Source organism: Mytilus galloprovincialis, chromosome 6 (genome assembly GCF_965363235.1).
Source record: "Mytilus galloprovincialis chromosome 6, xbMytGall1.hap1.1, whole genome shotgun sequence".
In the NCBI taxonomy this organism is placed as follows: domain Eukaryota; kingdom Metazoa; phylum Mollusca; class Bivalvia; order Mytilida; family Mytilidae; genus Mytilus; species Mytilus galloprovincialis.
In genome coordinates this window covers 3,723,852-3,738,289 of record NC_134843.1, presented here as the reverse complement: position 1 = coordinate 3,738,289, position 14,438 = coordinate 3,723,852, and the positions used below count along the sequence as shown (strand labels likewise).

Sequence of the window (14,438 nt, the reverse complement as noted above, 5' to 3'; positions counted from 1 at the left end):
TGGGATTTTTTAAATAATTTTGAAATGACTATAACTTGAAAACAGTAAGTGACGGACACACATGGTTTTCAGTAATGATCACAGGACCATGAAACAAATAAAACTAGATATCATTGAGATGGAAGCCATCTCTGTGGGCCCCGCTGTGAATAATGTGCATTAAAAAATTGTATCTTTACCATAGGACATGGGTTTGTCAACTGAAATCAAAGTTTTTGACCTTGACCTTTGACCTAGGAAGTTGTAAATAAATTATGACACACCCTTTGGTGTTGGTTTATAAACATGTCAAGTATAAACTTTGAAATGATAACGGTTCTCAAGATATAGAGCGGACACGATCTTTACCATAGGACACGGGGTTGTCAACTGAAACCAAAGTTTTTGACCTTGACCTTTGACCTAGGAAGTTGCACATAAATTATGACACACCCTTTGGTGTTGGTTTATATACATGTCAAGTATAAACTTTGAAATGATAACGGTTCTCAAGATGTAGAGCGGACACGATCTTTACCATAGGACATGGGGTTGTCAACTGAAACCAAAGTTTTTGACCTTGACCTTTGACCTAGGAAGTTGTACATAAATTATGACATACCCTCTGATATTGGTTTATATACATTTCAGGTATAAACTTTAAAATGATAACGGTTCTCAAGATATAGAGCGGACACAAATCTTTACCATAGGACATGGGGTTGTCAACTGAAACCAAAGTTTTTGACCTTGAACTTTGCCCTAGGCAGTCGTTCATAAATTATGACACACCCTCTGGTGTTGGTTCATATACATGTCAAGTATAAACTTTGAAATCATAACGGTTCTCAAGATATAGAGCGGACACGATCTTCACCACAGGACACAGGGTTGTCAACTGAAACCAAAGTTTTTTTACCTTGACCTTTGACCTAGGAAGTTGTACATACATCATGACACGCCCTCTGGTGGTGGTTAATAAACATGTAAAGTATAAAGTATGAAATCATAATGGTTCTCTAGATATGGAGCGGACACAAAGTTATTACAAAGTGTTACGGAAGAACGGATGGACGGACGGACGGACGGACGGACAGACTGATCACTATAGGGCGACCCGCCTTTGGCGGGGCCCTAATTAAATTAGGTTGAGTCCATGGGGTCACCCAACCCAACCCCTCATGTTTGAGAACTTAAAAACGGTCAAGATCCCCACCCCTAAACCATTTATATTCTTATACGGTACAATAAAACAAATCAAATGAAATAAAAGGCGAGTCCCCTGGGGTCACCCCCACTCCCTTGTTTGAGAACTTGTAAACAGTTGAGATCCCCACCAATAAACCATATATATTTTTGTATGTGGCAACAAAACAAATCAAATGCAATCAAGTGGAAGTCCTTTTGGGTCAGCCCCACCCACTCATGTTTGAGAACTTGAAAACAGTTGACATCCTCACCCCTAAACCATATATATTTTTGTATGGGGCTTCAAAACAAATCGAATGAAATAAAGTGGGAGTTCCTTTGGGTCAGCCCCACCCCCTCATGTTTGAGAACTTGTAAATGGTCGAGATACCCACCCCTAAACCATATATATTTTTGTATGGGGCATCAAAACAAATCAAATGAAATAAAGTGGGAGTCCCTTTGGGTCAGCCCCACCCACTCTTATTTGAAAACTTGGAAATGGTCAAGATCCCCACCCCTTAACCATATATATTATTGTACTGGACAATAAAACAAATCAAATAAAATAGAAGGCGAGGCCCCAAGGATCACTCCCACACCTTTATTGTTTGAGAACTTGTAAACAGTTGAGATCCCCACCCATAAACAATATATATTTTTGTATGGGACAATGAAATAAATCAAATGAAATAAGTCCACAGGGGTGACCCCAGCCCCCCCTTCTTTTTGAAAACTTGTAAATGGTTGAGATCCCCATCCCATAACCTTTATTCTTTTAAGGGACAACAAAACAAATCAAATGAAATATAGTGGGAGTCCCTCTGGGTCATCCCCACCCTTCATGTTTGAGAACTTTTAAACGGTTGAGATCCCAACCCCTTAACCATATATATTCTTGTATTGGACAATAAAACAAATAAAATGAAATATAAGGAGAGTCCCTTGGTGTCACCACACCCCATCCTGTTTTGAGAACTTGTAAACAGTCAAGATCCACCCCCTTCTTTTCGAAAACTGAAAACTGTTGAAATCCCCACAATAATGCCACATATATTCTTTTACGGAATAATAAAACAAATCAGATGAAATAAAAGGCTTGTCCCTTAGGGTCACTCTTACCTCTACCTCCTGCCTGTTTGAGAACTTTTAAACTGTCTAGATCACCACCCCTAAATCATGAATATTACTGTACATGATTTGAAGAAGATTTGAATGACATACAAATGTAATACCTAGACGTCACTTGTTCCTATCACTTTACTAGACCAGACCAATTTGTATTGGACTTTGCCAAATGTCAGGCAACTGTGGGAATGACTAATTTTGAGAGCTTTGTTTGGGAGACGTCGTAGCAGCATCCTATTACAATTATTTCTTGATAAAGTTTTTTTTTTAAAAGTTAACCCTCCAATCTACACATTTACAATCTATTTGAAATATTACAATCTACCGTTGCAAACTTTCCACAGGTGCTATCCAGCACTTTGATTATATCCTGTTTCTAAAGCTGAAATCATTAAGCATGTAAAAGGGATTTTTTTTAGTAAAATCCTTAGACTCTTTTGAAAAATTTTGAACAGTTTGAACCTAACCTTATCTGTATTATCTTAAGTTGTTTTGCATGCAAAGTGACGACCCTACCAACCAATTAACCCCCTTACACTTCCAGAGCACCTGAGATCATCCAATGATTTTGTTGGTATTTGTGTTGCTCAGTCTTACTGCTTCTATGTTGTGTTTTCTGTACTGTTGTTAGTCTTTTGATCTTTATTTTTTGCCATTGCATTGTCAGTTTTTGTTGTCTTATTATTTTGAAAGTTCCTTTGGTATCTTTTCCATCTCTTAAATCAACTGGTGTCTCTTACATACAAGATGATAGTAAAGACAGCTATGTAATAACATGAGCAACACAAGAGGTGTCACATGCAGAGCAGGATCTGCTTACCCTGCCATAGCAACTGAAATCACGCCAGTATTTGGGGGGGGGGGGGGGGGGTTCATGTTACTTAGTCTTTTATTAATAATTCTATGTTGTGTCTTGTGTACTATTATTTGTCTGTTTGTCATTTTCCTTTTTAGGCATGGCAATGTCCGTTTATATTTGATCTATGAGTTTAAATGTCCCTCTGGTATCTTTCACCCGTCTTCTATGGATTCATTCAAGATTGATTCTGAAAAATTAAGGGGATACCTTGTAGGTGTATAAATCTTGACATATTTTTTAACTAATAGTTGTCTCATTGCCGATCATACCAAATTTCCTTGTTTTTATTCTGTAATTAGCTGAGTTTAGGAGAAATAACGTGTTTGTAATCTAAAGTTGATAACCCCCAAGTGTCATTTATCATTGTCGCAACCATTTCTGAAAACAGAAGATTAACAAATAATCAATGACAACCTATTGAAAAATCCATTAAAGAGTCAAAATTTACTGTTTTGTAAGAATATCATAAATTTTATGAACCTTTCAAGATATGCAGCTGAGGTCTTCATGTATGGGTTATAAAATTAGAGAAAAACTGAAGAAAAAAAAACATTAAAGAAAACAAAATATATCTTTGTCCATTAGATTGTTCTGCTGTAATCCTTTTTCCTCTCATTTTCAATTTGAGTTCTGTGAAGAAGTAACATTTTATTTCAATACATTGTAGGATTTCTTGTAAGACATCTATCTTAGTATGGTTTTAAGTGCTGGTTTATTTCATCATTCTAAATAGAAGACATTTAAAAATTATTCTAGCCATTTATGTTAACAAATAGACTCACATTCCCTTTTATTCAAATTAATGGGTTGCTTAAGGAATATTTAAATGCCCTTAGGTGGGGCATTATGTTTATCTGTCTGGGCGTCTGGTTTTTCGTACATCAGTCTGTCCTGTTCATACATCTTACTTCAGGTTAAAGTTTTTGGTCAAGGTAGTTTTTAATGATGTTGGAGTCATATCAACTTGAATCTTATAACACATGTTCCCTATGATATGGTCTTTCCAATTTTAATGCCAAAGTAGAGTTTTGACCCCAGTTTCACTGACCACTGAACATAGAAAATGATAGTGTGAGTGAGGCATCCATGTACTACTTAAGGAAACATTCTTGTTGAATGATTTATCAAATTAGGTCAGTTTAAATAAAGGTCTTCTAAACATGACTCGTTATTGATTCGTTTGCAACAGCAATGCATTTACCTTTTTGTCAAGCCTGTGAAATTTATTTTCCAAAGGCCAGACATAGCAATCCTAGATTCCTATGTCATCGCCTTTGTCTGTAGCGTCAACATGTAGGTTAAGTCTCCTGTGTAAATTTTTTAAGACATCAAAATAACGTTGTCAAACCTATATGGAATTCTAGAAAATTTGGACATAAGCTTGTTTTTGACCAAAAGATAGTATCTGCTCTATCTCATAAAGATTTTTACACATGTAGTGTACTACTATTGAGACAAATAATATCAAAATTATAGAAAAGTCTACCAGCTCTTACTCGAAATATTTACAATTCTGTATAAAGGGAGTCTAAAATTGTAGATTAACAGCTTCAGACACTACTTTTTGACCTTTTTTAATTGGACCAAATCACTACTTAACATAAAGATTCAGCACCCAAATTTTTTTAACATGTAATTTCATCATCCCTCTCCTTAATATTTTATGCATTAAATATCTAGAAATAAATTAGGAAGATGTATTGAAAAAAAAATGCAAGTTATACACTGTTCTCAGTAGGGACTCTATTCCTAGACAATGGAAAACAAAGGATGATAACTGTGTCCTTGGACCAGAGGCTTTTTTATAATTAAGTGATAATGTGTGAAGCAAACCTTTGAAATTTTTTTTCAGTTATGCTAAATGGATTTTGTTTTTAAAGTTAGCATTTGCTGTCAGTCTGGGATTACATTTTTTTCACATGACAGATTTTTTAACCTTCATCAATTGTTTTGAAACTTAGACAGAAGCTAATCTTTAAGACAAAAAAAAAGCATTACTGATAAATGGACTTAAAATATTTACAATTTACAGGTCGATACAGTCTTGGGTTAAAGTTTTCTACACATCAATTACTTTGGCAGAAGCTTTTTAATGATTTAAAGATAATTTGTAAAGCAAACCTTTGAAAATATATGTTTTTCATTTATAATAAGAGTTTGTATTTAAAGCTAACATTTGCTGTCAGTCGGGGATTACATTTTTTTTCACATTTCTTTTTTTACCTTCATGGATTTTGTTTTGACGCTTGGACAGTTTTTATGTCAATATTTTTACACTGACAGAAGCAATAGTGTTATTCACAAAGTATAGCTGACCTTTTTCTTAAAGTAATCACAGATACAGACCTAACAATGAAAACCTAATTTTGACCAATGAACAATGAAAAGGAGGTCAAGGTCACAATAACAAATGAAGAAAAACAAATATAAACACTGAACTAGAAACTGCTGGATTATAATTTTTTTGTTAAACATTTGAACATCACTTTCTGCACTATATGGATACAAACAGAACAAGTTGTTTGATTGATACAAACACCTTAAGCTTTGACAAATACAAATCTGGACTACAGGCTTTTATACATGTTATATTGGGCCAAGCACTTAAGCAATTATTTTCACATGAAATGTCATTTGGAAAACGAGATCTTTTATTGACATAATCTGAAACTCATCATTTCTATGTAACAGCTAATCTTAAACTGAACTATTATGTAATATTTGGTAGATTTTGAAAAATGTAAAAATTCTCATATTTTTAACTTAAATGTAGTAATCCCTTCTGACTTCATTATCTTTATGTAATCTTCTGCAATGTCATAGCAATAAAAAATAGACTATAGACATTGCATGACAAATTGTCATCTGTTGTAATTAGGAAATTATTTATCCCAGAGAGAATAAACATTTTGTCTTAAAACCTTTGACATTTTTACCATCATTTCCTTTCTACAAGATATCTTAAGGTTAGCCTTTGTTAGCAACATCAATATATTAAGATTATTGGCCGAAAATAAAGCTCTGTGTGTGGTGTGCAATAGGGTTATAATTTAATATCTGTTAATTGCCAATCATTCACATTACTTGTCATTTTTCTAAGTTCTTTTTGTCCTTCTCAAAATATGATAGTTTTGGTACATACATTCTAAGATTATCATATCTGCCAACATTTCAAAATACCCATGGGAGTTTTGTGTACAAGATGATTCTTACAATACAACAAAATTTTCAAATGTATTTTAATGTTCTTCATACTAAGTCCTTTAATCTATGGTTAAATTGATTGTTTTGTTTTAAATTGTGGAAAAATTGCTCATTCAAAATTTTGATTGGGATATTCCACTCAAATAGTGACATTAAAAGAGAGACGAAAGATACCAAAGGGACAGTCAAACTCATAAATTATAATCCTGGTACCTTTGATAACTATTTAAAGCACTGGGTCTACGCAACTGCTGGTGGACCTTCCGTCCCCGAGGGTAGCACCAGTCCAGTAGTCAGCACTTCAGTGTTAACATGAATATCAATTATATAGTCATTTTAATAAATTTCCTGTTGACAAAACTTAAAATTTCTTGAAAAACTAAGGATTTTCTTATCCGAGGAATAGATAACATTAGCCGTATTTGGCACATCATTTTGGAATTTTTGGCTTTTATAACTTTTTTGATCTGAGCCTCACTGATGAGTCTTATGTAGACGAAACGCGCATCTGGGTATTAAATTATAATCCTGGTACCTTTAATAACTTTTGCAGGTATGGATCATAACATTTGAATTAACAATTGAAAAAATTTAAGACATTGAAATTATATTTGGTTAATCAGGATAGCAATTAGTGACAAAGAGTAGGAAGCTTTATACAATTTTATTTAATAACAAGAAAAGCCATCTTCCGATCCAATCAGACAATTCTATTAATGCTTATAAATAGTTTTGATTTTTTCTATTCAATACTTATTTTTTTCCAAGTAAAAGATAAGAATTTAAGTACAATGGATGTATTATTAATCATTGATTTTAGTAGGTACAGCTAGGGTACCAGGAAGTCAAATGTTCATCAAATAACAAATTTTCTGTTGGAATGTTTGCATGAATTTCTAAAACAAAGAAATCAAACATCTTTAAAAAATTAAGTTTGCATTAATACACAAATATTAGTACTCATGAAACCATAAAATTCCAAAAATACTGAACTCAGAGGAAAATTCAAAAAAGAAATTCCCTAATCAAATAAATGAATACAGCAAAAGTTAAGATCTTAAAAGCACTCCTTGACATCAGTATAAGTACTTAATTGTTAATGTTCAATGAGAGACAGAAACATCTGTTGTTATATATATGCTGTATACAACAATGACAGAATTGTATCTATTGACCTCATCACCATTCAATATTGTTGTCATTTAGTATATCAATTAACTGTCTAGGGTATTAACCTTCCATTACACAATCAGTTTCTGGTTTGTTTCATTATAAAGTTGATATATATCATTGGTCGGGTTGTTGTCTCTTTTAATGCCTGTACCCAGTCAGGAATATGACAGTTGTTATCCATTCGTTTGATGTGTTTGAACTTTTGATTTTGCCATTTGTTTGAGGACTTTCCTTTTTGAATTTTCCTTGGAGTTCAGTATTTTTGTGATTTTACTTTTTACACTTTCTCCATTTCCATTCTCAATTTCACTAGATATAGATTTCAATAAATCAGTTATACCTTGTAGTCATTTCAGCTTTTGTCTCTCAAATTTAGAAAACATGATCACTAAATGTGACAGTAAACATTATGAAACTGACATTTGTTAAAATGGAATGTCTTAAAAAGTTAATGTTTGATAATATCACAGACTTTATACTTTCTGTATGAGTTTGTTTTTGTAGTTAATGTCTTCATTTGAGACTTGTCTGTTGGTATATATAGTAACCAATTAAGAAAGACAGATAATAACACAATGATTGCATGATACTTGTACTGGTACTTCAAGTGTCATGTGTACTGAAAAGGGTATCATGTATTGCACTTTGCCAATACACCTAATTCATAAACTACGCCTCTTTTGAGGAGATATTTAATATCCATAAATATTTTATATTATTTGCCTACTTTTTTATACGACCGCAAAAATTTTAATTTTTCGTCGTATATTGCTATCACGTTGGCGTCGTCGTCTGCGTCGTCGTCTTGCGTCGTTGTCTGCGTCGTTGTCTTGGGTTGTCGTCGTCGTCCGAATACTTTTAGTTTTCGCACTATAACTTTAGTAAAAGTGAATAGAAATCGATGAAATTTTGACACAAGGTTTATGACCACAAAAGGAAGGTTGGGATTGATTTTGGGAGTTTTGGTTCCAACAGTTTAGGAATTAGGGGCCAAAAAAGGGCCCAAATAAGCATTATTCTTGGTTTTCGCACAATAACTTTAGTATAAGTAAATAGAAATCAGTGAAATTTAAACACAAGGTTTATGACCACAAAAGGAAGGTTGGGATTGATTTTGGGAGTTGAGGTCCCAACAGTTTAGGAATTAGGGGCCAAAAAGGGGCCCAAATAAGCATTATTCTTGGTTTTAGCACCATAACTTAAGTATAAGTAAATAGAAATCTATGAAATTTAAACACAAGGTTTATGACCATAAAAGGAAGGTTGGGTTTGATTTTGGGAGTTTTGGTCCCAACAGTTTAGGAATAAGGGGTCCAAAGGGTCCAAAATTGAACTTTTTTTGATTTCATCAAATATTGAATAATTGGGGTTCTTTGATATGCTAAATCTAACTGTGTATGTAGATTCTTAATTTTTGGTCCCGTTTTCAAATTGGTCTACATTAAGGTCCAAAGGGTCCAAAATTAAAACTAGTTTGATTTTAACAAAAATTGAATCCTTGGGGTTCTTTAATATGTTGAATCTAAAAATGTACTTAGATTTTTGATTATTGGCCCAGTTTTCAAGTTGGTCCAAATCGGGGTCCAAAATTAAACTTTGTTTGATTTCATCAAAAATTGAATAATTGGGGTTCTTTGATATGCCAAATCTTACTGTGTATGTAGATTCTTAATTTTTGGTCCCGTTTTCAAATTGGTCTACATTAAGGTCCAAAGGGTCCAAAATTAAAATTAGTTTGATTTTAACAAAAATTGAATCCTTGGGGTTCTTTAATATGTTGAATCTAAAAATGTACTTAGATTTTTGATTATTGGCCCAGTTTTCAAGTTGGTCCAAATCGGGGTCCAAAATTAAACTTTGTTTGATTTCATCAAAAATTGAATAATTGGGGTTCTTTGATATGCCAAATCTAACTGTGTATGTAGATTCTTAATTTTCGGTCCCGTTTTCAAATTGGTCTACATTAAAGTCCAAAGGGTCCAAAATTAAACTAAATTTGATTTTAACAAAAATTGAATTCTTGGGCTTTTTTGATATGCTGAATCTAAACATGTACTTAGATTTTTGTTTATGGGCCCAGTTTTCAAGTTGGTTCAAATCAGGATCCAAAATTATTATATTAAGTATTGTGCAAAAGCAAGAAATTCAATTGCACAGTATTCAGCAATAGCAAGAAATCTTCAATTGCACAGTATTGTGCAATAGCAAGAAATTTTCAATTGCTCAGTATTGTGCAATAGCAAGAAATCTTCAATTGCACAGTATTGTGCAATAGCAAATATTTTCAATTGCACAATATTGTGCAATAGCCAGAAATATCTAATTGCACAATATTGTGCAATAGCAAGAAATTTTCAATTGATTGGAGTTATCTTTCTTTGTCCAGAATAGTAGTTGAGTCAACTTAAATCATTGTTTTATACAATATACAATGTATATTCACTTTTACTACCAACTGATAAATTAAAACAATCTTTACCATTCAGTGATAACAAGCACCTTTTGTTACATTTTAATATTTTATGATGTATTTAAATGAGTAGTTATTGTTGCAAACTCCATTAGAAATTTGAATAGAGATCAGTTTTGGAAAAAGGGAAAGGGGGATGTGAAAAAAAAATTAATTAGGTTGGCTTCCATTATTGTATCTCTCAATACAGCCACTAACTAATTAGGTCGGCTTCCATTGTTGTATCTCTCAATACAGCCACTAACTAATTAGGTCGGCTTCCATTGTTGTATCTCTCAGTACAGCCACTAACTAATTAGGTTGACTTCCATTGTTGTATCTCTCAATACAGCCACTAACTAATTAGGTCGGCTTCCATTATTGTATCTCTCAGTACAGCCACTAACTAATTAGGTCGGCTTCCATTGTTGTATCTCTCAGTACAGCCACTAACTAATTAGGTCGGCTTCCATTATTGTATCTCTCAGTACAGCCACTAACTAATTAGGTCGGCTTCCATTATTGTATCTCTCAGTACAGCCACTAACTAATTAGGTCGACTTCCATTGTTGTATCTCTCAATACAGCCACTAACTAATTAGGTCGGCTTCCATTATTGTATCTCTCAGTACAGCCACTAACTAATTAGGTCGGCTTCCATTATTGTATCTCTCAGTACAGCCACTAACTAATTAGGTCGGCTTCCATTGTTGTATCTCTCAGTACAGCTACTAACTAATTAGGTTGGCTTCCATTGTTGTATCTCTCAGTACAGCCACTAACTAATTAGGTCGGCTTCCATTGTTGTATCTCTCAATACAGCCACTAACTAATTAGGTCGGCTTCCATTGTTGTATCTCTCAATACAGCCACTAACTAATTAGGTTTGCTTCCCTTGACATATAACATAAGAGTAAAGCTAAATCCTTTTGATTTAGATCATACCTAGTGATGTTACTGACCACACACCACTTTAATTTCAAAATGGTCAACTTTTTTTCCTTTCAAAATATCCAGCAATAATATGATTTTGAATTTTAGGGGACATATGCTGTAAGTAGGTACAATTTTCAACCAAAAGAAAGTCTTATTTTTGTATAGGATGTCTAAGGTTCCTTTCAACCAGATATTTGTTGGATTCAGCAGAGCATGACCTTTCACATGATACAAATCTCAACCAATAAAAGTACCTCTTGATTTTCATTCGTTTTAAAATAAAAGTATGTAGCAACCAAATATTTAGAGAGTTAGTGTTCCTGAATAATTGTTGAATAAAATTTGATTGACATTGTCAAAGATAGATTGTTAAGTTGCATCACAAGCCAGTTGGATGTTTTTTTACGGTCCTGTTCCCTAGCTCATGGTTCCAGCAAAGTGGATCATTGCAATGTTGCTGTCCATCAAATTTAAAAAAATTAAAAAATTCTGCTGACAGATGGGACATATCTGTAAGTGAACTGTTTATTTGCTATAGTAACGCTGAGTATGAATCTCTGCATGTGAAGGTTTTCAGTCGAAAATTTGACTAAAAATTTCTTCTTTCAGATTTACATCTAGACTTGACTGTAATTTATATTTTACCTATTGAATCAGAGTATGTTTTCTTTTGACAGATTCATATAACAGATCCTAGTGGTGCACCTCTTCTGAAAACAGAACGATCAAAGTTTTATTTAAATGTAACAATCACAGAGCAAATGAATTCTGCAGTGATATTCCAGCAAGACCAAGCCAACTTACCAACCGATATGGATGATATTATAATGCCATTTACTACATCTACCACTACAAAGTATGCTCTTATAATAGATGTAAGTAAACATTTTGTTCTTTTTACAACCAAAACATAAATATTATTCAATAGAAACTTTCAAACCTATATCAATACATAATTGTCAGAAATTACTCTTATCACAATAATAGTACATAAACATCTTGTTCTTAACAACATACCAATACATATTTGCCAAAAGATAATTTCAGACATAGACTAGTATGAAGTTGTCAGAATTGACTCCTTGGTGCATTATACAATAGCTTGTGAATTTATATCATCATATTTCAATACACCGTACTCATTTCAATAAAGGTACATAAACATGTTGATGTTCACAACTAATCCATGATTATTTGCCAAAAGATAGTTTAAGACATAGACTAGTTAGGTCTGAGTACACAGTTATTGTCGTTTGATTTTCATTGTCCATGAATATAGTCCCTAGTGTGAAAGTATGCTGTTAGTCAATTTTTTTTTTTATCTCTTCCAAATGTATTTCTTCATGTTGTATGCCACAAATAGCAAGTAGGGGATGAAATTACACTGTAAAAAAATTTGGGTCATAAGTTAAGAAGTGATTTGGTCCTGCTAAAAAAGGTTAAAAGTTAGCACTTTGGAAGCTGTCAAAAGATTTCAAGACCCCCTTAACATAGAATTGTCTATATTATGAGTTAAAGCAGATGAAGTTTTCTTTAATTTTGATATAATTTGTGCCAACAACAGTACATCACACTGTAAAAAAATATTGAAAAAGCGCAGGTGGGATTTTTGAAATTTCCATCCATTAATTGCTTAAAGAAATGCACTACGAAATAACTGTATTCTTGGACCATGTAGTTGTCCTAAGTGCACTATAAGATAGCGGGATACCAATTTCGTCATATCTCAATACATAGTACTCTATCTCAATAAAGGGAAATACACATTTTGTTCTTTAAAACAAAAACCATTCATTTTCACCAAAAGACAATTTCGTACACAGATTAAAACTTAGTTGTCAGAAATAACCCCTTGGTGCACCATACAATACCTTGTGAATGTATTTCATCATATTTCACTATACAGAACTCATTTCAATAAAGGTACATAAACATTTTGTTTTTCACAACCAAATCCATTTGCCAAAAGACAATTTCAGACATAAATCAATAAGTTGTAAGAAATCACTCCTTTGTGCACTGTATGATAGCATGATAGCTGGAAAACTTATTTGATCATATTTCAAACAACCTCATTTTAAAAAATATTTTCTTTGATTTAAAGTTTTGTATTTTGATCTATGTATTTTGAAGTTGTAACAACATTAAATTATTTATGAACCTGGAAACAGAATACATTCTATATATTGAACAAACAACTATTTTCATATCTGATTTTGCCACTTAAGTTTTGAGTATTTATCTACAATGGGAGTAAGAAGGATATTTTGAACAAAATTTTATCAATTAAAGCTGTGCATTGTCTTTCAAATTAAAATTATTCTTTTTCTATGGAATTTTGAGTATGCAACAATTTAAAGAAATAAAACATTACTGTAAATTCAGAAATCATTACTGTAAATTCAGAAATCATTAGGAGCTTTTTATTAATGCTAATAATGTGTCTGGCTGAATATCATAGCAATAAGAACTCACAATTATAATGATATTTGATCTGTATGCAGCTTGACCTTAAATCACAATAATTCATCTCAAGTTTTTGTCCAACCATTAAAACTGGCAATTAAATAAATGCCGGCAATAAATTTTGAACTTACAATGAGATGAGCAATTTTTGTCGAGCCTTCGACTTTAGTCGAAAAAGCGAGACTAAGCGATCCTACATTCCGTCGTCGTCGGCGTTGTCATCGTCGTCGGCGGCGGCGGCGTCCACAAATATTCACTCTGTGGTTAAAGTTTTTGAAATTTTAATAACTTTCTTAAACTATACTGAATTTCTACCAAACTTGGACAGAAGCTTGTTTATGATCATAAGAAAGTATCCAGAAGTAAATTTTGTAAAAATAAAATTGCATTTTTTCCGTATTTTACTTATAAATGGCCTTAGTTTTTCTACGAGGAAACATTACATTCACCCTGTGGTTAAAGTTTTTAAAATTTAAAGAACTTTCATAAACTATCCTTGATTTGTACCAAACTTAAACAGAAGCTTGTTTATGATCATAAGATAGTATCAAGAGGAAAATTTTGCAAAAATAAATTTCCACTTTTCTGTATTTTACTTATAAATGGACTTAGTTTTTCTGCGAGGAAACATTACATTCACTCTGTGGTTAAAGTTTTTAAAACTTTAATAACTTTCATAAACTATCCGTGATTTGTACCAAACTTGGACAGAAGCTTGTTTATGATCATAAGATAGTATCAAGAAGAAAATTTTGTGAAAATAAATTTCCACTTTTCCGTATTTTACTTATAAATGGACTTAGTTTTTCTGCGAGGAAACATTACATTCACTCTGTGGTTAAAGTTTTTAAAACTTTAATAACTTTCATAAACTATCCGTGATTTGTACCAAACTTGGACAGAAGCTTGTTTATGATCATAAGATAGTATCAAGAAGAAAATTTTGTGAAAATAAATTTCCACTTTTCCGTATTTTACTTATAAATGGACTTAGTTTTTTTGCCAGAAACAAAACATTCACTCTGTGGTTTAAGTTTTTAAAATTTTTATAATGTT

At 32.6% G+C, this 14,438-nt stretch overlaps 1 protein-coding gene across 4 annotated transcripts in view; it reads left to right on the top strand.

Annotated features, from left to right (window-relative positions):
• LOC143078722 (CD109 antigen-like) overlaps positions 1 to 14,438 on the top strand; it is a 356,264-nt gene that overhangs the window by 54,276 nt on the left and 287,550 nt on the right. For all 4 annotated transcript variants that reach the window (XM_076253652.1, XM_076253654.1, XM_076253653.1 and 1 more), the window contains exon 14: positions 11,594 to 11,791. In XM_076253652.1, the coding sequence (XP_076109767.1) occupies positions 11,594 to 11,791 (198 nt within the window). The remainder of the gene's footprint in view (positions 1 to 11,593; positions 11,792 to 14,438) is intronic.